At 55.5% G+C, this 22,332-nt stretch overlaps 1 protein-coding gene across 6 annotated transcripts; it reads left to right on the top strand.

The window, feature by feature from the left end:
* Positions 1 to 7,465: 7,465 nt before the first annotated feature.
* Positions 7,466 to 21,960, top strand: EXTL1 (exostosin like glycosyltransferase 1). 6 transcript variants are annotated; one of them, XM_001504112.5, is made up of 11 exons: positions 7,466 to 9,166; positions 14,215 to 14,305; positions 14,606 to 14,713; positions 15,570 to 15,689; positions 16,271 to 16,403; positions 16,604 to 16,710; positions 17,514 to 17,603; positions 18,313 to 18,399; positions 18,784 to 18,944; positions 19,960 to 20,131; positions 20,271 to 21,960. In XM_001504112.5, the coding sequence occupies exons 1-11, from the start codon at positions 8,391 to 8,393 to the stop codon at positions 20,451 to 20,453; spliced, it is 2,028 nt and encodes a 675-aa protein (XP_001504162.2). In that variant the 5' UTR covers positions 7,466 to 8,390; the 3' UTR covers positions 20,454 to 21,960. The 6 variants fall into 6 exon arrangements, with proteins under 6 accessions (XP_001504162.2, XP_070106977.1, XP_023491214.1 ...); XM_070250894.1 differs by lacking the exon at positions 19,960 to 20,131 and having other exon boundaries at positions 7,499 to 8,266; positions 8,695 to 9,166; positions 20,271 to 21,687; XM_070250876.1 differs by lacking the exon at positions 19,960 to 20,131 and having other exon boundaries at positions 7,496 to 9,166; positions 20,271 to 21,687.
* Positions 21,961 to 22,332: the final 372 nt, after the last annotated feature.

Raw genomic sequence — 22,332 nt, 5'->3', positions numbered from 1 at the left:
ACATGTGTGTGCGCGTCTGCTTCCCCACACGGCCGTGGGCTCCGTGAGGGCAAGGTTGCCATCTTATTTGTCTCTGTGAGCCTAGCACAGCATCTGGCACAGTGGGTGTTGGTAAAAAGAATGAGTGAATGAGTAAGAGGCACCCAGAGGAGGGATTGCAAACATGAATGCCTTCAGGGTCCAAGCCAGTCAGGTAAATTGGTATAAAATGATAGAGAGCAGGAGGGACAAACGGGACAGTGAGTGACTTGCCTAAAGGAATTTAAATTCATGTAAAGAAAATGGGTGGGTGAAATTCAGCTTCTGTCAAAGGCAATAATAATAACAGTAGCTAATAGTTATTATGAACTTACTCTGCACCAAGAAATAAGGCACAGTGGTTCAGAGTGCAGACTCTGGAAATGGGCTCCTGGGTTTGAGTCCCAGCTTTCCTGCCTGTTAGCTGTGAGACTTTGGTCATGTCACTTAACTTCTCTGAGCCTCAGTTTCCTCATTTGCAAAATGGAAATAATAATAACCTACCTCATAGGGTTGTTGGGAAGATTCCAAGAGTGAATACATGGGAAGTGTATAAATTGGTGCCCAGCGCATGGAAAACACCCAAGAAGCACTAGCTATTATTATTCTTTGAAGGTGAGTGTTCAGAGAAGTCCTCTCCGAGAAGTTGACATGTGGGCCGGCCTGGTGGTGCAGCGATTAAGTTCACAGGTTGAGCTTCGGCGGCCCGGGGTTCGCCGGTTCAGATCCCGGGTGTGGACATGGCACCACTTGGCACGCCATGCTGTGGAAGGCATCCCACACATAAAGTAGAGGAAGATGGGCACACATGTTAGCTCAAGGCCAATCTTCCTCAGCAAAACGAGGAGGATTGGCAGTAGTTAGCTCAGGGCTAATCTTCCTCAAAAAAAAAAAGAAGTTGACATGTAAATTGAGCCTGGGATGTCAATAAGGAGCCACCATGCTGAGCTCTGGGAGAAGAAAGTTCTAGGCAGAGGGGACAGCCAGGGGAAAGGTCCTAAGGTGGTGATGGCTTTGCTGGGTCTGAGGAGTAGAAAGAAGGTAATGGGGCTGGATCACTGTGAGCCAGGGAGGGGGCAAGAGATAAGGTCATGGAGGGCAGGCAGAGGCAGACCAAGGAGAGCCTTCTAAACCATGGAAAGAAGCCTGGATTTTATTCTGTGTGATAGAAGCCCCTGGAGGAGTTTGTTTTAAAATATAGGTTTTATTATTATTTAGATACGGCGAGGCCAGCAGATCAGGAGACGATTGCCATGGAAAAGACAGTTTGTTATACTCACAGATCTAAGAGGAGGGGTCACCCCATGCCACAGGGGGCCACATGGAGAAGCACCAGGGTCAGGAGGGTCCAAGTAAAATGGGACTGAGCCCCCTGCATCTCCTCCCTGGAGCCCACCTCTGGGCCCGCTCCCCCCAGGCCTGATCCCTGCCCCCAGCTCCCGCTCCTCTGCTAGGCATCTCCTCAAAGAGCCAACGGAAAGCTGTGTTTACTCTGCCAAGTGGCATCCCTGGGGAGGGAGGAGAGGAGAAATACATCTTCCTGCCTGGCTTTGGAAAGCAGGCTGTTAATTACCCAAGGTTTGAGGCAGCCTGCCTACTAGGTAAACATTTGCCAAACTGGCCCCACTGATTAACCCTTTGGCACCCAGGGCTGAGATGGAGGTGTCTGGGTGCAGGCTGCTGTGAGAGGGTTCAGGACTTGGGGGAGGCTGGGCATGGCTTCTGGAGCCTTCAGAGAGGGTCTAAATCAGAGGAAACACTCAGGAGGATGGAACAGAATGACTTCAAGACCAATCATTCTTCGCCTGTCCAGTCCTGCTGTCCCCCAGGCCCCTGTCCCAGGAAGAGAGCCCCCCAAGGTGCAGCCAGGGCGGGAAGCTCAGCCTGCAGTTTCAGGCAGGGATGTTCTGCATGTGAGGGGCTGGCCCAGCGATGCCTGCTTGCTTCGATCCCCTTAGCTTTCTCTGGGTAACAGAAACCCACCCTACAGGGGGCAGAGACCCACCTCCCAGGGGAGGGGAGCCCAGCCCCTGGGACATGTCTAGGTGAGGCTGGTTGGAAGGCAGCCTGGAGCTGACTGTAATTATTCACGTGTGCGCCTACCTGTCCAGCTTACCAAACACTTTCCCAAGTGTTATCTCATTCAACGAACCCACAATAAACCTGTGAAGCAGGAATTAGCCCCCTGTGAGGCAGTGGTCCAAATCCAGGCTTTATTTCTCACTGGCTGTGTCACCTTGGGGCAATCACTTCACCTCTCTGAACCTCACTAACCTCTCCTGTACAATGGGGAGGATAGCCGCCAGCCCTGGCAGTTTTGCTGCAAGGCTTAAATGAAATCATGGATGTGAAGAGCTCAATAGTGCCTGGCACATGGTCAGCACATGTGTCAGCCCCTCCCTCGAATTCCCCACTTAACAGAAGAGGAAAATGAGGCTCAGTGAGCTATCAAATTAGAATCTTCTGAATGTTAAAAAATTATCATACAAATGCATAGTGAGCATGTGTCAAATTTGTATGTCACTCGTTTGTGAGGACATGCTCAGGATGACAAAGCTGGTGGAGAGGACTCACTGATGATCATCAAGGAAGCACAGAGAATGCTGGAAGAAGATTGCTGGTTAGATCCCAAACTGCAGATGCCCTACAGTGCGTGACCTATAACCTTTGGGGTGATCTCTATGGGTCAAAAATCAATTGTATCACTATCGGACAAAAATCTTTTGTATTTTATCTGTTTTCTACAAATTAGCACCTTAGTTCTCAGACATAAAATGTCTAGGCTTGAACACATGGGGAGTCACATGACCCTTGGCTTGTTAGTTGATGCTCAGTGGACCGATGAAGGTCACACAGTTTCCTCATTGCCTCACTTCCAAGTTTTAGGTACTTTTCCATAACAAAGTCAAGTGTTGATTGGATGGCAAAGGGAAGGACTGACCTGCCAACTTGTGTCAGAATTACTTCTGAGTAAGAATTCCAGATCTTTAAAAAGCCTAGTCTGGAAAGCCTAGTCTGCTATCATGTTAGGCTGATGGTGAGAAACTGAAGGCCCAGAAAAAAGGGTCTGACTTGTCCAAGGTCACGCGGCAGTGCCTGGGGGAGGAACAGAGGCCAGAGCTGCTCTCCCCAACTCCTGTCCCCAGATCCCCTGGGCTGCTCCCCTGGCCCTCCCCCAGGTGGGGTCCGGGTGTGGGTTATCCACTATGAGCAAGAACTGCTCTTCATCCTGGTGGGGCCGAGGGGTAGCTGGAGCTGGAGCTGGAGCTGGATTCATGTCGTGGGGTCCCACAGGCCTTTACCAGGGTTTGGGGTTATCTGAACAACAAGCAAGTGAGAGCTGAGACCCCAGAGGCTCACACAGCCTCCAGCCCCCTGCCCTTGTTAATTCTGCAGTGAGACACCCAGACAGCTCAGAGCTGGGAAACAAACAGCAGCAGACAAGAAGCAGCAGATGGGTTTCCACGGTGATCGTCTCCTGGAGCTCCGAGTGTCTTCCTTCTTCCTGAAGATGGAGATGCAGCAGGAAAAACATGGATACAGGAGGGAAACACCAAGTCCCGGTCCTGATCTACCCCAGATAGACCGCTTGGTGCCCCTTGAGCAAGTCATCTCACCTCCCCCTGGGCCTGAGGAGGGACAGAGTCTGCCTTTTGTTAGGTGCCTGCTAATGTGCCAGGAACGGTGTGCTCAATGCCATACATTTATTATCTCATTCAATCTTCTTCCCAACAAGCCTTTAAGGAAAGAGCTATTATCAGCATTTTACAGATGAGGAAACAGGAGCACAGAGAGGTGAGGTAACTTGCACAGGAACACACAGCTTTTTAAGAGCACCTGAGCTATGCTCTTAACCACAGCACTATATAGTGCTCCAGGCCCCTTCTTCTTGGAAGACTAGATATAGTCCTTCTGGAGATTTCAGGCCCGACCCAGAGAAGGAAGGGCGGGAAGGAGGCAGAATCAGGGTGCAGAGAAGAAACACTTCAGATCAAACACAGTGATGTTAGCCCCATTTTCTGTTTGGGCACCTTGGCCAATACGATACCCTGCATCTCAGGCAGGAAGCAACCACATGCTCAGGTAGCCCTCAGGCATCACCCGCCCCCCCTCACCACCAGGCAGCCCCCAGGCCACATGACCCCACCACAGCTACAAAACAAACACTGCAGTGCTCAGAGCTCCAGGATGCTACCCAGAACACCTCCTCATCCTCAAACCCACATAAAGGCCTGTGTCATCCCTGCCCTGCAAAAACCCATCTTCTGGCTCCTCCCAGAAGCCTCCCCAGGCTGAAGCAGAGCCCGGGCCTTCCCCTCCTCCCCCTCATTGCTGTCCTCTCCTTCCTGCCCTGTCCCACCCCCCTCTCCCCAAAGCATTGGCTTCCATCCCACTGATCAGAGCCCAGGCATAGGACAGGAACTCCTCGGAGCCCTTGGCAGAATGCAGAGATGTATTTTTAGGATGAGCCCAGCTCAGTCCTGCCTGCCAGGATGCCCTGCCTCCTCTTCCTCCATCCAAACCCCAAGGCAACTGTGTGACTGGCAGTCCAGACAAGCCCAGGCCCCGGCCAGCCTGAGACCCTCCCCTGCAGGGATGAGGGTAGGGGAGGGCTCGTGTGTGTATGCAAGTGTGGGCATGGGCGGGAGCCAGCCAGGGCACCCGAGGTGGAGTGGGGGAGATGGAACAGGATCAGGTGTTCCCCGTAAGCCCCTCACCTGATGGCCTTGGCCACCTAGCCCTCCCAACTTTGTCCATCCATCCATTCATGCACTCATTTGACAAGCATTTGTTGGACATTTATGATACTAGTGCTGGGGACAGGAATGATGAATGAGCCACGATTCCTAGCCTCAGCACTGGATTCCTGGCCTTCTTCTCCAAGTCAGTTCCCCACTCAGTCTTCCCTATCTCAGATGATGGCAACTCCATCCCGCCTGTGGCTGAGGCCCAGCCTCACATCAATCTGTCAGCATGTCTGTCTCTTTGCCCTGGCTCCAGCGTCCAACTACTTCTCACCCCCACCACCTTGGTCCAAGACATCATCATGGCTTACCTGACCCCAGAGGGCTCCCGGCTTCTGTCTTGGACCATATGGCAGCCTGTCCCCTGCAGTCCGAGGGTGCTGTGAAAACAAGGTCAGATCAGGCCTGACGTGTAGCAGGCAGGCTCCCCCCAGAACCTGTGCCCTGGCTGCTCCTCCATTCCTCCTCCCGGAATGGACTTCCCCTAGAAATACACCCCACTCACTCCCTGACCTCAGATGTCAGCTTTCAGTGCGGCCTGCCCTGGTCCTTGCATTCCACATTCAGCCCCTCCCTGTCTCCGTAGCATTTATCGCCACATAACATATGAGATCTTTTATTCGTTTGGTTTCTTTATTGCTGACATCCCTTCCCTGGAATGTCAGCTCCGTGAAGACAAGATTTTGTCTGCTTGTCCACTGCCCTTGGCACCTGCCCGGCCCCCAGTAAGGGCTCATTAAATGGATGTGGAATGAGAAAATGAATGACTTGTGGGGTGACAGACGTGTAACAAAAGATGTCCCTGCTTCCACTCCTGCCATTTCCTGTCTGTTCCCACACAGGCAGGACACGGATTTTCTAAAAAACACATTGTTGTCCTTCAGGTCTTTGGGTGGGTGCCACTGCTTCAGACACCTTCCCTGGCCCCCTGGGTTAGGTGGTCCCCCTTCCCTTGTTCTGTTGTTGCCTGATTAATGGTCTCCTTCCGGGACAGTGAACTCGGTGAGGTCGGGCCGTGTCTGTCTCAGTCAGGAGGTAGAGTGGTGCAGTGGTTAAAGGAATGGACTGCCCGGGTCCAAATCCTGGCTGAGGTATGGGAATTTAGGCAAGTTACTTAAGCTCCCTGGGCCTCCATTTCCCCATCTGTAAAATGGGGATAATAATAATATCTCCCTCAAAGCCCCCACAGGAGAGGAGTAAACGAGCGAAAACACTAGCACTTAGAGCTGCGTGTGGCACACAGCAAGTGTAATACGAATGTCAGCTATTATTGCTCTTTGGTGTTTACCCCCAGGGCCTGGCACAAAACCAGGCCCACGTTTAGTCCTCTGTAAGTATCTGTTGGATGAATGAATGAGCACAGGGATAGAGGGATGGAGAAATGGCATGAGACCCTAGAGGAGGGCCCTCACCAGCCTGAGGGGAGTCAGGGAAACCTCCTGTAGGGAGAGAGGCTTCGGTTGATTCCTGGAGGATGAGGAGGGTTAGCAGAGGAAAGCGAAAGGCATGTGCATGTGCAGAGACCTCCCTTCCCAGGAGGGAACCTGAGGTGTGCAGGGAGAGACTGACCCTGAAGTGTGAAGAGGCCAGATTTCCCCTTTGTTGGCCATTTTGAGGACATTCTTGGATGTGTGAACTGCGCCCCACCCCCTGACTGACTGCCCACCGAGGGCATAACATTCCCATGGTGGCTCCCTTGTCAGATCAGTGGCCCCCTGAGATCAGGGGAAGGCCAGCAAAGAAAGGAGCTTACCACTTGTTGCCAGACTCCCTGGGATGGGCCTGGATTTAACCTGGCAACCATCTCCTGCTAGATATCATTATCCCCATTCTAGCGACGAGGGGACAGAGGCCCAACATCATCCCGCCAGTAAGGCGTAGAAGGAGCATCCACTCCAGGTCTGCCTGGCTCCCTGCAGCCTCCCACATCAGACTGGGGCTCCTGGCAGCCAGGATCTGCGTCTTCCCCATCACTTCAGCGCTTCCTCAAGGGGCAACATCACCCATTCCCGGCTCCCCTCACCGAGCACAGATCAAGGCACTGAGCAGGGAAAACCCTCAATGTTCGTGGGCTAATGGAGAGTCAAGTTCAGCCTCAGGAAGAGCTTCCCATACTGGCTGGAACAAGCATCAAGATCTTCCCCGGAGAGCTGCAGGCGATGGCAGACCTGTGCACCTAAGTGAAAGGTGCCAGGCGGGCCTGAAAAGGCTGGGAGCTGGATGAGATTGGGGGTGGGGATACTGAAGGAGGAGGGACCAATCCTGGGAATAGTTAGGAGCAATTTACCCAATACCACTCACCCTGCCCCCTCCCAGCCGCTAAACCTCTCTTAGCTCATCTGTTGATCTGTAGACTCCCCACACTCAGACCCAGCTGGGGTGAGCAGTGGGAAGCTCTGCCGGTGAGGGTCAGGAGCTCAGGGTTCGAATCCCCATCCTGCCACTTCTTAGCTGGGTCACCTCAGGAAGATATCACCCCCTCTCTGAGCTTCACTTTTCTCGTCTTTAGAAAATGACAGTGATAAACCTCGGCCTTGGAAGGTCGATGTGAGAATTCAGAGATAGAGGCTGTGAGAGCTCAAGGCAAACGGTAAGGTGTGGGCCCTGCTGGTTATTATTATTAGCAGTCGAGGAAACTGGTTTGGAAGGGGTTAAGTGGAGACCCTGCCTCCCAGCCAGGAGCGAATCAGGGATGGCGGGGAGGAGCCAGGCCGCCGCTAGGAAAGAAATCTAGATTGGTCAGAGGCTGCTCCGAGGGACCGAGGGACCAGGAGGAGAAACCGGCAGGGCTTAGGGGCCGTGGGGCAGGAGTTTGGTGCGGGCTCCCTGGCCTCTGCACCATGATAGCTCCAATCAGACCGTGCAGGACCAGCTGCTAGTGGGGGAGGGGGAGGGACAGAGCTGTCTGAGCCGGGGGCAGCGACAGAGTGGGAGAGGACCAAGACCCACAGCCCTCCCAGTCCTCAAGGCAGGGGGCACTGGCTGCACCCAGGCCTTGACCTCAGCTGACCCTGAGAGCCCACATGGGGCACAGGGTCTAATTTTAGCTCTGGCCGCAGGGCCCACAGTCCAGGAGTGCCTGCCAGTGGACACACAGGCGGCCAGGGCTGTTCAGGGGCTGCTTAGGCAGGAGGAGGACTGGGGAGACCATCCCCGCTTCTGTCCAGCCCTGCACTCTGGCCAAGCTGCCTCCTGTGGGAGCCCTGACGGGTCCCCCATGGCCTGGCAGACAGCCCTCCTCTCCCTTGAGGCGGAGGTCACGGGGTGCAGCCAGGAGGGCAGAAGGACACGGCCTTGCAGTCCAGACAGGGGTTGCAACAGCCTGAGCAATACCCAGGAGCACAGGGCGCTGCTGGGAGAGCAAAGGCTGGCTTGGTTGTCCAAAGGCCGGGGAAGCAGAGTCCTGACAGTAGGAAGGCAAAGCTAGAGGGCTGGGTCCTACTTGGCCTCCTTGTGCCTGGCCGGTGACTCGCTGTTGACCCTACGCAGACAGCCTGCCCTCGGTGAGCCTCAGTCTTCCCAGCTGTACAATGAGGGCGCTGAACTAGAAGGTTATTCAGGTTCCAGCCGCCCACCCTCAGGCCCCTGAGCCTCCTGCTTCCCCCAGCCCTGGCTGCGGGTGGCCACATGCAGTCATGGAGAAGAAAGGCCCTCTTGCTGGCACTGTCGGCCTCTTGGCTCCTCGTCCTCCTGGGAGCCTTCCCCCTTCTCCGCCTGGCAGTGCCCACCAGACCTCGGGCAGGTGCCTCCCAAGGCTGGCCACGCTGGCTGGATGCAGAGCTCCTGCAGAGTTTCTCCCAGCCTGGGGAGCTCCTAGAAGATGCCCCTGAACCTCCTCAAGGCCCCCGTGGCGGCAGCTGTGACTGGGGAGCTTGCTTTGACGCCTCGAAGTGCAGGGGTGGTGGCCTCAAGGTATTTGTGTACTCGGCAGCTGGACCGGTCTCTGAGACTCATCGCAGGATCCTGGCTTCCATTGAGGGGTCCCGCTACCACACATCCAACGCTGCCGAGGCCTGCCTCCTCCTCCTCCCCCTCACCCGGGACTCCTCAGCTGGAGAGTGCAGCCCGGTGCCCCCGCAATGGAATGGGGGCAGGAACCATCTGGTCCTCAGTCTCCACCCAGCCCCCTGCCCCCGGACCTTCCAGCTGGGACAGGCAATGGTGGCCGAGGCCAGCCCAACAGTGGACACCTTTCGGCATGGCTTTGACGTGGCCCTCCCGCTTCTTCCCGAAGCCCACGCATTACGAGGTGGGGCACCTGGCCAGCTGCGGCAGCACAGCCCCCACCCCAGGGTGGCCCTGCTAGCCCTGGCAGAGGAGAGGGGCGGGTGGCACACGGCAGGCACCAACTTCTCTGCCTGCCCCTGGGATGGGCGCTGTGAGCAGGACCACGGACCCGAGCAGTAAGTGGACCTTTCCCCTTGGGGTCTGGATGAGAGGGGTCTGTGATGGGAGCGAGCCCAGAGGCCAGGGTGGGGGCAGGATTGGGATGGGAGAACCAGCTAGTCCTGGCAAATTTAGGCCTCAGCCGCAGCAGGAGAGTCAGGCTAGACAGCAGAGAACACTACCGCCGAGACAGTGATTTGCTGCAAGGGGTGTCCTAGGCAGGTTGCGGAGTTCTCCCCTGGGGATCCTTAAAAACACAAAACATGACTCACCCTACTTACTCTTTTTCTCTTATTCCAATGCCTCCTTCCCTAGTACTTTCTTTAACATACACTTCTACAGTCCTTACTCTGTGCTGAGCACTTTCATAAATAACGATTATAATAAAATATACTTATTGCTATCATTTAAATGTTTGTGTACCAGATACTGAAGCTCAGAGAGGTTAAGGAACTTGTGTGAGGCCTCCCAGCCAGAAAGAGCACAGCCAGTATTTTAATGGAATTTCCTGTCTCTGTAGCCTTCAGCGTTAGAATTCTAAGTTTTAAGCAAGAGTTTGTGATCAACCCCGTCAAATGCCTCAGAGCCATGGAGATTAGTAACTGGTCACAGATGGAAGCTGCTCCTATGTCTAATTTGGGGGATTAACTTCTTAAGGAAACAGCCTTTGGTTACAGCAAATATGAATTAGGTCAGACCTACAGAAGAACTTCCTGCCAGTAAGAGTGCATGAATACATATAACAGGCATGGGGGCCTATGGGGCATGGAGAGCTCGTTCAGAAATTTCTCTCTGCCTGGGCTAGTTGGGGTGACACACCGCAGATGATAATGCAGTTAACCTCTAAGTACTCTAACCCCTATGCAGCCCCAGGAGGCCCACATCATCCAAAGGCTGACTGGCCAGGCAAGAATGAAAGCCTGCTCAGGTTGTCCAGGGCCCCTGCAGCAGAGAATTCCCTCCCTATCTCCCAAGGCAGACCTGAGGCGGAACCTGTCCTTCTAGAATCCTTCCCTGCTCCCTCCCTCTGCCAGGACAACACGGGCTATTCTGAGCTCCTCTTCCCTCCCAGGAATTCTTCAGGTGGCCAAGCTCTGTTTTTGCCTTGCTTGGGGCCTCTGGGGCTTCTCTCAGCCAAAGGGCTCTTGTGGGAATGGAATCCCTCTGCCTCCTGAAGGCACATGGCCTCCAGGGAGTCTCGAAGCCGGGGGCGAGGACAGAATTGCCCCAGTCTGCCCTCACGGCCCTTCTGCTAGGACCCACGCCTAGTGGGCATCCTCAGCAGTAACCAGAAAAGTCGGGGATTCCCCCCAGACCCCGCAAGCTCGGAGCTCAGACAGAGCTCACCTTTGGTGACAAGGCTCTCTGCTTCCATTGCCCTGCCTCACTTTTCTGAGCAGGCACTTAGCTATGAAAGTTAGGGAGCTGTACACAGTAGGCAGGTGCTCACTAAATGTTTATTGATTGATCCAAAATTGGCCAAAACTGGCCAAGGTTTTCTAATCAGCGTGGGCCACACTCTAAGTAGCATTTTTGATAAGTCTGTTTCCAAGGTGTGAGGCCTAGCAGCCTCTAATTGTCCTCCGAACTTCAAGAAGTTCTGTTTTTGGCCTCAGCCCGCCTGCAGGTGACAGGACTCGTCATCATCTCTGGGGTAGCATGCGCCTCGGTTTCCCTGAAGTACCAGACTGCGGCCCGGCCGAGCCAGCCACACAGTAGAGGGACAGGGTGAGAGAGGGAGGCCCACAGCCACAGGGCCAGCCCCCTGAAGGTGGCCTGAATAAACAAGTGCTGGCCAGAGAAATAGGCGACTCACAGTCACTGGCCAGGCTGGCGGGAGGGGGGAGGGGAGAGCTTGCCCTGGGCCAGGTGCTGTGCCAGCCCCCTTACAGAAGTCATGGTCAATCCTCTGAAACACCCTTCAAGGGAGGCATTATTATCCCCATTGCAGGGAACAGGAAACTGAGGCTCAGACCAGGGGAGTGCCTTTGGTGCCAAGCTCCTTGATGCACCACGGCCTCCCTCATGTTTCTCATCTGGCCCTTGGCAGCAGCGGGGTTGAGATTAAACGCTGCACTTCTGGCTCCAAAGCCCATGTTTTTCCACCTTTGTTGAACAGTCTCCTGCTGCTTTGGAATGAGCCTCCACCCATTTAAATTGTTATTTATTTATTTTTATGAATAGGGAATTCATTCACATGGTACAAAATTCCAATGGTACAAAAGCGTATACAGTAAAAACTCCCTCCCTCCCTCCCCTGTCTCCGGCCACCCAGTTTTCCTTCCTGGAGCTGAATACCGTTTCTAGTTTCTCGAGCGTCTTTTCTGAGGTACTCTGTGTGTGTACAAACAACATGTATGTATGCTCCCCCGTTTTTTTTTGTTTTTTTTTTTTTTTGAGGAAGATTAGCCCTGAGCTAACTGCTGCCAATCCTCCTCTTTTTGCTGAGGAAGACTGGCCCTGAGCTGACATCCGTGCCCCTCTTCCTCCACTTTATATGTGGGATGCCTACCACAGCATGGCTTGCCAAGCGGTGCCATGTCCGCACCCGGGATCCAAACCAGCAAACTCTGGGCCCCCGAGAAGAGGAACGTGCGGACTTAACCGCTGCACCACCGGGCCCACCCTGTATTTTTTTTAACATAGATTCAATGCATGTTTTAAAGGTCCCTGGCCCATCTCCATGGGGCCCTGGAGGCACAGCACCCAGGACCAGTGATACTTTTAGGGGCCCATGAAAATATTTTCATTTCTTTGAAAATCAGAAGGAAAAAAATGAACTCTTAAGTAGAAGAAAATGATTTAATATATAAAACTAATATGTTCATTTTTATACCTACACAGTCATCAAATATCATTTTTATAATTTTTTTATGGCAGGGGCCTACAGAGGCCAAAGTGCCTAGGGCACACAGAAGTCACAGTGTGGCCCTGCCTACGGCTAGGCCCTGGTAGAGCCCTGGGGCCATGAGTGGAGCCACATTAATTCCAGCCTTGGGCACTGAGGCTCCCTGGCAAAACACCTTATGCAATCATAGACTAAGACTTCATTGGCAGTGACCACGATGTCCCCTCTAAAGGAACACACATACACGCTTATCCAGCCTCTGCTTAGTTACCTCTACTGATGGGGAACTCACCACTTCCCAAGGTCACCCACTGGCTACTCTCAGTCAGCTCCATTACCAGAATTTGTGCTGAAACTAATCTTGCAGACATTTGGTCCATTGGTCCTGGGTCTATCCTCTATTGCACACTGAGCATTCATTAAGCACCCATTAAGTGCCCATTCTCTGCCAGGTGCTCTGCTAGGCCCTGGGGATATGGAGAGGAGGGAGGCACAGCCCCTGCCCGCAAGTAGCTTGGTCTTGTAGGAGAGACAGACAAGGCACTAGTTATGACCCACATTGTTAAGCAGAGAGAGGCTGTGCAAGCTGCCTGCCTGGCTCTCCTACTTCAGAAGTGTGTAACCTCTTTAGGCCTCAGTTTCCTCATCTGTAAAATGGGATACTAACAGCACATACCTCCCACCTCACAGGGTTGAGAATGAAGTGAGTTAGCGCATGTAAAGTACTCAGAACGGGGCCTAGAAGAAAGCGCATGCTCAGTAGAGGTTAGCTTGGCCCATTACTACTACATGTGCACAGGTGCTGTGGGAGCAGAGAGGAGGGGGCCTTCTCTGGAGAGGTCAAGGAGGGTTTCCCAGAGGAGAGGATGTTTGAGCTCAGACATTAAGACTGAGTAGGAGGAATTCCTCGGGCTGCAAGGCAGGGAGGGGTGCTCCCGGCTGAGGGAGAAAGAGATGCAAAGACACAGAGCGGGGAGCAGTGGAGGTTAATGAGGACTCAGGGGTGCAGTTTATTCAGCAGGCTCTTTGTCTCTGGGTTCTCTGAAGCCTTCAACTTAGGGGTTTTCAGTCCCTTAGGGCTTTACTGGGGAAGGGGAGAGGGCTGTAGCTTGCTGGTGCTGTGGCTTTTAATTAGGTGGAAGGTGTCCTGTTGTTTAACTTGCGGCTTCTTCCAGGAGATACCTCTGGACACCTGAGCATTGGAGAAAGAAGGCAGGGGTCCTCTGGGAGACCCCTAAGCAGCAGCTCTGGGGTGGTTCAAATAACCCAGTTCTGCCCCAACCCCTTCTGAGACCCTGAGCCAGTACTTGGGTCTTTCTGAGACTCGGTCTCCCCATCTGCTCAATGGGGGTTGGTCCAGAGGCTGACTAAGTACACCCAAGACTGCTTCTTGAAGGTTCAGGCTCAGAACCAGATAGGCTGTAGCTGAGGAAGATCCTGGGACCCCCTAGGTCCTTTTCATCTGTCCCACTCAGAGCAAGCCCGTGAGCCCGGAGTCCTGCCCCCACCCCCACCTCCCAGTAGCTAGGTCATGGGCACTGCTTCCCCCAGTGGGCAGTCCTACCCCTGTGACTCCTGTCCCTCCCTCCACAGGCACACACAGCCTGAATGTGGCCCTGGGGTTGGGGGAAGGAGGTGGGAGGAACAGAGGAGGCCTGTCCTCTGGGCAAGGGGGCCTCTGGGCAGCAGCTTCCTGTGTGGTTCCAGGCTAGGGGCCCAGCCCACCTCATGACAGAGGAGCCTTTCACAGGCCTGGGCTCTCAGGATGGGAGGAGGGCAGGGCATGGAGGCCACGCAGGTGAGGGCTGCCAGAGAGTCTGCATGTGGCAGAGCAGTGGGAAGGCAAACATGTGCACGGCCAAGTCCAAGTCGAATCCAGCCTTGGAAACGGCAGGTTCCGCCACCTTCCATTTTGCAAATGAGGAAAGTCCAGAGAAGGGAGGTGTCTAGGCCCACCAAGGGCAGAGGCAGAGCTGGAACCTAGGCTCCTGCCTCCTGGCCCAACCATGGGTGAGGCTTGTGTTTGTGTTAGTGTGTCAGTGAGTGGTGTGCGTGTGCATGAGTGTTTGTCAACATATGAGCACATGGTGGTGGGTTTGCACATTGTGAATTGGGGAGTGTTGGTGTGGGGGCTGGGGGCCATCAAGGAGCCAGATAGGGTGAGGGGCAGCTGTCTCAGGCCTCATATGTGTGGGACCTCCTCCTGTGCCTCCTTAGGACCCACCCTGGGGCAACGCTACCCAATGCCACCTTCTGCCTCATCCCTGGCCACCGTCCTGATGCCTCGCACTTCCTCCAAGCCCTGCAGGTACAACCCTAACTTGGGCACCCCCTGCCCCTGTCCCCCGACACTCCTGAGCTGGCAGGGTACTCTGGGCCCAGGCCAATGGGCAGGGGTGGTGAGCTGCCCACTCCTTTACTGTGGGACTCAGGTGTGCCTGCAGCCACATTCACTGCACCTTCTGCAGAACAACCTCCCCCCAAACCCCACTTTTCTCTCCTCTTTGCCCCCTGACCCCAACAGCAGCAGCTGCTGACTTGGAACTGGGAGGGGGGTGAGTGTGTGCAGGGTGGGACTGGGCTCCCGAGTGACACCCCTGCCCCCCAGGCTGGCTGCATCCCTGTGCTTCTCAGCCCTCGCTGGGAGCTGCCCTTCTCCGAGGTCATCGATTGGACCAAAGCGGCCATTGTCACTGACAAGAGGCTCCCACTTCAGGTAGCACAGGGCCCTGCCTACGGGGTGGGGACTGGACCTGTGACATGGGAAGACCCGGGGATCCCCGCCCCCAGGCTGCCTTCAGTCCTCATTCCTATCCCCCATCTATGTATACTGATGATTTTGCCCCCAGCCCCAAGCCTTTGGGGCTCCCATAGGATCAGATGGAGGCAGAGACTCCTGGGGATTCTGAGAGCAAGTCCTGAGCCTCTTCCAGCCTCAGTTTCCCCTTCTGTACAATGGGATAAGTTAGACCAGAGGATCTCCATAGACCCAGCCATACTCATGCATGACTACTTAAATACCCAATTTAAGGGAAGGCCACAAAAGTCCAAAATCTGAGCACCTCCTTGGAGCTTCGGATGAGAAAGCAAAATGCATGGTGACTTTTCCATCTGATGAAACTCATCTGCCCAGCTCTGAAAAACGTGTGTGAGCCCTGAACCCCCAGAAGTGAGAGTGGTGTGGGGAGTTCGTAACAATAGCTACTGAGCCTCTCCACTGCGCTGCGCAGTTAATATGTATCATCTAATTTAATTCTCACAACCACCCTCTGAGGCAGGTGCTATTACTATCCTCACTTTACACATGAGGAAACAGACCCAAAGAGGTTAAGTATCTCGTCCACAGTCACACAGTTACTAAGTGGCATTTAAACCCAGCTCTGTGTGACCCTTGAACTCTGGATTGCTAAATTACCTGGGACTTAGCCAAGGGTGGCTGCTCCTAACCCACTTGGAGAACTGTGGGGAGAGGGCTTCTTGTTCCTAGACCTCCAACCTACGTTGCCCCAACCCGGGGTCAGTCAGGGCCTGACAAGGCCCCACGCCTTCTCCTTTCTCCCTCTCTGCCCCAGGTCCTAGCTGCCCTCCAGCAGATGCCTCTCACGCGGGTCCTCGCCCTGCGTCAGCAGACCCAGTTTCTATGGGATGCCTACTTCTCCTCAGTGGAGAAGGTCATCCATACCACTCTGGAGGTGAGGGGGACTCCCCTGACGGGGGCCCTGGTGCTCGGCTCCTGCCTCATCCCCATTCCCTCTCCACACACCTCCTCTGCCCCGGTGTTTGGGCCTCCCCCTTGAAGATGCCTCTAGGGTGAATCTGAGACTTGGCTCTGATCTCTTGGACAAGTTCCTTCTCCAATCTTGGCCTCGGTTTCCCCAGCTGTAGAGGACAGCTGTGGCCAATAGATTTCAAAGCATGTCCCAATTCCAGTTGACGGGCACTGGCTGCCTGGGGTGCTGGGTGGGAGGGATTCTGGGTCCAGAAGAAACATCAGGACCTGTTAGTGGTGTCGCCATGAGTGAGGAAGGAAAGGGAGGCAGCAGGTCACCACCATCTGCCACCTCTGGATATCATCATTGACTGCCCCCTACTCTGGACTTCTGCATCTGAATCCTTCTGTCCCCAGTGATCTGGTGATGCAGCTGCTGCCTCCACCCCCCACCCCCTGAGCCTGAAGGGGAAGGGGTGGGGCTATACCAGGTCCTCACTTCCTCAGAGCCTGCCCATGGCCACACTGGCCACTCCCTCTGCACAGCCCTCTCTCATTTCACAGATTATTCAGGACCGGATCTTTGGAGCATCTGCTCACCCCTCGCTACTGTGGAACAGCCCCCCAGGGGCACTCCTGGCCCTGTCCACTTTTTCCACAAGCCCCTCGGATTTCCCCTTCTACCATGTACAACAGGGTATGCCCTGGGGATGGGACAACTTGAAGTCCCCACATCAACTCTCCCCAAGTCTGACCCAGCCTTAACCATAGAGCCCAGCCCAGCCCCTTCCCAAATCCCCAACGTCTCTCCTGGCTCCCTGAGTCCCCAACTCAGGTCAGAACCTCCAGAGGGTTCTGTCCCCTCCCATCCTAATAGCCTGTGTCTCATTTTCCTAGGCTCTCGCCCTGTGGGCAGGTTCAGCGCCCTGATCTGGGTGGGGGCCCCAGGCAAGCCCCCCCTGAAGCTCATCCAGGCGGTGGCAGGCTCCCAGCACTGTGCCCAGGTCTGCCCCCTTGACAGCCGGTGTCCCGAGATCCAAGGTGGGGACAAAGGACAAGGCAGGACCCTCAAAAAGACATCTAGACCTTGATAACCACGCATTTTTGGGGAAGGCACGGGAAAGATTTTCAAGTGCCATTGCTACCTTCCTCTTTAAGCCCCAAAGTTCTTGTTCCTTTCCTCACCCCCACCTCTCCCTCCCTCTTGGGGAGGCTGAAGAAGTAAACACACATACATTCACTCATTTATTCATCCAGCATTCATTTTCTGAGCCCCAGGCCCTGGGCTCGATGCTGAGGATGCAGAGAAAAAGCAGGAAGATTCCACCCCAGATTCAGATTCAGGTAGTATTTCCTGGCATGCAGACTGTCAAATCTCACTTCCAGAGAAGCCAGACAGACTCTTGAGAGTAAGAGCATCAGTTAGCTCAGCCAGGGCACAGATGGAGCAGCTCCAAAGATGGACATTGGAGCTGGGTTGGGACAGATAAAGGAGCAGGAAGAGAATGAGAACCTTTGAGAGAAGATGGGGATGGGGCATGGGGTCAGGGCCCAGGCTAGGGGCTACCACAACCGGCTCTCTTTGTTCTAAAGCCACAGGTAGCTACCTTCGTGTCACAGGAATTCCTGCCTTCCAGAAGCCCAGAGGCAAGCAGGGTAGCATTGAAAGGACCTCGACTCCAACTACACTCTCCTCCCAAACTCACACATACACCTGCTCCCCCATATTCCTTCCACCTTGAGAAAGATCACTCCTGGGACCCCCCCTTCCGCCGCAGACTTCAGGAACACTCCCCTTTCCTTCTAGATCTTGGTTCTCTGGAGCAGCGAGAAGCCACCACCACCCAGGTGGCCAGAGACAGCAGTGCCCTTGACAGTCAGTGAGGGGCACAGGAAGGTGAGGGATGAGGAGGGGCATGGAGGGGAGTGTCAGCCCCTGAATGCTGGGAAGTGGGGAGGGCACACCGGGCGCTTTATGTGAACCGGAGCCAAAGCTGGACTTCAAGTTGGGCCTGAAGAAATCAGACAGTGGGTTTTGGCTGCAGGCCTAATAGAGGTGCTTCTCTTCCATCTCTGGCCTTTGTGAATTGTGCTTCCAGAGAACTGGGGTTTTCTGTGATGTGGGAAGGCAGAGGGAGTAGGTTGGATGTAAAACCTGGGATCTAGAGGAAATATAGACAGATGGCAGCAAACTGGGCCAGAGTGGGGTGGCTTCTGAGAACCTGGGATGGTGTGAGCCACCTGCTGGCTGTGTGGATCTAGGCAAGTCCCTTCATCTCCTGGACCCATTGCTTTCAAATGAAGGATGTTTGACAGCCCCTGCCAGGGTAGAGGTGAGCATCTTATGTGACAACAGAGGACTCTGAGGTGTCAAAACTGGAAGGGCCTTTAGACACCAAACACCCCGTTCCAAAGGAGCAACTGAAGTCCCGAGAGGTCAGATGAGTTCCTCAGGTCCGAGTTCTGGGCAGCCTCGCTGTTTTCTCTACCCTTCCCTCTACACCATGGCTGCAGGGTCTCCTGCTTAGCAGATACTCAGATATTCACTGTAGGAGCCTGGGGAGGGTCCCCACAGCTGAGCTGCCTTCACCTCCCTCCCACTGCAGGTCAGCGACCGCTTCTTCCCGTACAATGCCATCAGCACCGATGCCATCCTCAGCCTCGATGCCCACAGCAGTCTCTCCACAAGTGAGGTGAGGTCTGGGCCCGGGAGCAGCTCAGTGTGGATGGGGACAGAGCTGAGGGCCCTGGCAGCCCCTTAAATTCCCAGAGATCAAGAGGTCCAGCCTCCTGCTTTTGAAACCATCCCAGAAAGCCAATCAGCCTCCTCCTTAGAAATCTAATAGAAGCTTTCTACAGACTCTTCTGAAGACATTATTTTCAGCTTCCAGCAGAAAAAGCATTGTTTCTAGCTCCCCATTGGGAAAGGTCCCCTAAGCACCCCCTGGAAACTTTCATGTTCCCATCTCTTCTTCCCCGAGTCCCCCTCAGCCAGGCTGGCCTTATCTCCCTATCTCTGGATATTCCTGGCTGGTCGTGAAGTCCTTCCTCACGCCTCCACTTAAATATCTCCCCAGGTGGACTTTGCTTTTGTGGTGTGGCAGAGCTTCCCAGAGCGGATGGTGGGCTTTCTGACGTGGAACCACTTCTGGGATGAGGCCTTGGGCGGCTGGGGCTACACTGCTGAGAGGGCCAATGAATTCTCCATGGTTCTCACCTCGGCTGCCTTCTACCATAGGTACAGATGGGCCCTGGGGTCAGAGGGCCAGAGACCCCTTCTTTGGACCAGGAGCAGGGTGGCATGGGAGTGAACATAGCAATCAGCCTAGAGCACAGAGGTCCAGCTTCAAGGACCAGATGTGCCACCTCCCAGTTGTGTGATGGAGAGGCCTCCTCACCTCTCTTGAGGTTCAGTTTCCTCATCTGTAAAATGTATTCACCTCACAGGGCTGGTGTGATAATCAAATGAAAAAACCAAAAGAAGTCTTTGGCACACAGATGGTCAACAAATGGTAGCTGGTGTTATTTTAAGTAGAGCCATGCAGAGGGTATGGACAGTGTTTGGGTTTGGTGGTGGTGGCGGGGTGACAAGAGAATGGAACTGATGCTTTATAAATGTGTGTGTGATGGGCTGGGGACTGTCCCAAGGCTTCCAGAAACTGCCTGAAGCGCCCCAGTTTGGGGACAGGGACTGAATTCTGGATAGCCTGTTTAGAGGGGTTCCTTAAACATGTTTAAACCAAATATGTGTAACCTGGAACCTCTTGTAGATTTACCCAGGAGCTCTGGGGGAAATTCTCAGTAGAGTGAAGAATGCCCCTAATGTCTGCAGGCTGGGCCCAGGCTGTTCTGTAGGGGGCTGTGTGAAGCGAGGCTCACCTGGAGCAGCACCAGCCTGGCGAATCCACAGTCTTCCTGAAGCTGGTCTTTGGGCTGCCATGTTGGATGGCCTTGGAACCAGCTGATCCCTCCCTCAGTCTGGCTCTGTCTGAGTTCAGATCTCAGAGCCCAGGAGCGGGGGCCCCAAGGAGCTGTCAGGGAGTACACCATTGGCTGCAGACAAGCCACACGGCACAGAACAGTGGAGGGTAGTTCGAACTCGGAGTGGGAGCTCTCTGAGGGGGCCAGGGCTCAGAGAGGGGAGCAGGGCTTTCACAAGAGGCTTAGGGACTGGGTTGAAAGGGAGAGTGAGGAGAACGGAGCTGGGAGGCGAACTCGGCCGCAGCCTCTCCCCGTCCTCCCCCTTTGTCCAGGTACTACCACACCCTTTTCACCCACTCCCTGCCAGAGGCTCTGAGGGCCCTGGCAGATGAAGCACCCACCTGTGTGGACGTCCTGATGAACTTCCTAGTAGCGGCAGTCACCAAGCTGCCCCCTATCAAGGTCCCCTATAGGAAGCAGCACCAGGAGGCCAGACCTCCACTGGTGAGGATCCAGGCGGTCGGCACTGGCTGGGGAGGGGAGGGAGGATTCCCTCTCACTGTCTAATCCAAATCCTTCGTGCTGCTGGGGGAGGGAGGGCGTCGGCAGGACAGAACCAACGCCTTTCTCCTCCCGCTCTTAGGCGCCTGAGGGCCGGGGGCCCAGGCCGGAGCCGCAGCCCCCAGTCCGCAACTGCATCAATCAGATGGCGGCAGGGTTCGGCCACATGCCCCTGGTGTCCTCCCGCCTCCGTCTGGACCCAGTGCTCTTCAAGGACTCGGTGTCCGTACTACGCAAGAAGTATCGCAGCCTGGAGAAGCCCTAGGAGGGAGCAGCGGAGACCCCAGCCCTACTCCCGGGGGCGCCCCATCTGCCTGGGGGGAGCGGAGAGGGGAGGCTCAGCATCCTCCCTTAGGACTGGCCAATCAAGGCGGCCAGTCAGCCAATGCGGCAGATCCCGATTGGCTAACCACAGCCCTAGCGCCCCCGAGGGCGGGCCCTCGCCCCACCCTCCGGTCCCACAGCTGGCTGCAGTTCCCCTGTGCGCGGCGCCCGCTCTGCGGCTGTGCGGTGCCGGCGCTGACCCCTTGCCCGCAATGCCTTTCTCGACTTCTCTGCCGAGCTGACTTCTACTTGTCTTTCAGATCTTCGCCTCCTCCAGGAACTTGCCTGACCCCCATCCCCGCCCCGGTTGGGTTTGGTCTCCTCCTCTGCGCTTTCACAGCCCGGTGTTTCCCGCAGTCCTGACACTGTTCATGCTGCCTTGCAAGGTACACCGCCAGGCCCCAGGACTGGCCTGGGAGCCCGGGGAGGGCAGGGTCGTGTCCTCTTATCTCTGGCCTGGCAGGTGCGCCACAAATAATTTGACGAACAGATAGAAGAGACATCGACGGCGTGGTTGGCTCTGGGCCGATGGTGGCGAGAGTGTGGACAGGGTGTGTAGAGTGAGAGGCGAGACTCCGTCCCCCACCCCCTGGGGTTCCTAGTCCGGCGGGAAGGCAGCTACCCTCAGACGCCTGGGTTGCCAAGCGCAATCTTTGCGCCCCAGAGATGGAGTAAAGAGATACCGAGAAGCCAGTTTGGGGGCTTCCTTCCCCACCGGGCGGAACAGGATACCGAGGTGAAAAAGGGGATGGGAATACAGGTGGTCAGCCCCTGCCCGGTCTGGGACCCTTGGCTCAGGCTGGGCCGTCGCCTGCATTACCGGCCTGGGCCACTAGAGGTCAGCGTCGCACCGCGCTGTCTCCTCCCGGAAAGGGGCTGAAGTTCTCAACACCCTTCGGGTCGGAGAGCGGCCCGGGACGTGGAGGGTGGGCGGTGTGCAGCCCGAGGTCTGAAAACTGCGGGGAGGGATATGAAAGAATAGCCCCATGCCTTTGGTCCACAGACTTAGGCCTAAGAAAGGGCCATTTCTAGGTGGCCTGGGTGGGAGCAGGGGCTGTCCCCAGCGCCCTGGCGGTGAGAGTGAAGTGGGGGAGGGGACACTGGGTTCCCCGGGTTCATCCGCCTGGAACTGAAATTATCGCTTCCGAAATAAAACGCGTGTCCTTGCCCCCTCACGCTCAGGCTATAAATACCCCTATAGCAGCTGCGCGGGGGGGGGGGGGGAGGCACGACTCTGGGATGGGGGTGACTCTAGAATGGTGCGGGTGGTGGGTCCAGCCCAGGTCCAGGGTGTCCGGTGTTTTCCTGCTTTGATGGCCTCGCAGCTTTGGAAACTCCCGTGACTAGCTCACTGGCAGGAACATGCCGTCCCCCAAGCCCTCGCCAAGGCCTCCCACTCCCATCCTCTGGTCCCTGGATGATTCAGGTCCTCCCTGGAGCCAATCACAGCTGGGGATGCAGAGGGCTCTCCTTTGGGAGGCATGGGGCTGCTAGATTCTTGAGGTGGAGTGGGGACAGGGAGTTACAGGGGAGGGGAGGCAGCCTGGCCCAGAGTCAAGAACAGCTGAGGGTGGGTGAGGAAGCACACAGCTGCAGCCCAGGCAGCCTTCCCAGGGTGGGGAGGACACGAGGGCCAGCCCCAGCCACAGAAAAGAGGCACCTTTCCCCTCCCCATTCACAGCTGCAGCACCCAGAACACTGAACTGCCTTGGCATGGCCTTGCCCGTGGGGAAGGCACTGCCAGCCCCAAGGGCTCACACTGTGCCAACACACACCCCAGAGTAGGTCCCCAGCCCCTGCTGTAAAGGCAAACCTAGGGG

The sequence above is a fragment of the Equus caballus genome, chromosome 2 (assembly GCF_041296265.1).
Source record: "Equus caballus isolate H_3958 breed thoroughbred chromosome 2, TB-T2T, whole genome shotgun sequence".
Classification (NCBI taxonomy): domain Eukaryota; kingdom Metazoa; phylum Chordata; class Mammalia; order Perissodactyla; family Equidae; genus Equus; species Equus caballus.
The sequence above is the reverse complement of the archived record's forward strand: the minus strand, read 5'-3'. Positions and strand labels throughout refer to the sequence as shown.

What these genes read in the sequence shown, in the direction of transcription:
- EXTL1 (XM_070250876.1), top strand. Translation starts at nt 8,391, where the DNA reads ATGCAGTCATGGAGAAGAAAGGCCCTCTTGCTGGCACTGTCGGCCTCT. An exon ending in ACTTCCTCCAAGCCCTGCAG is followed by an intron (nt 14,306 to 14,605) that starts GTACAACCCTAA and finishes CCTGCCCCCCAG; the next exon opens with GCTGGCTGCATCCCTGTGCT. An exon ending in ACAAGAGGCTCCCACTTCAG is followed by an intron (nt 14,714 to 15,569) that starts GTAGCACAGGGC and finishes TCTCTGCCCCAG; the next exon opens with GTCCTAGCTGCCCTCCAGCA.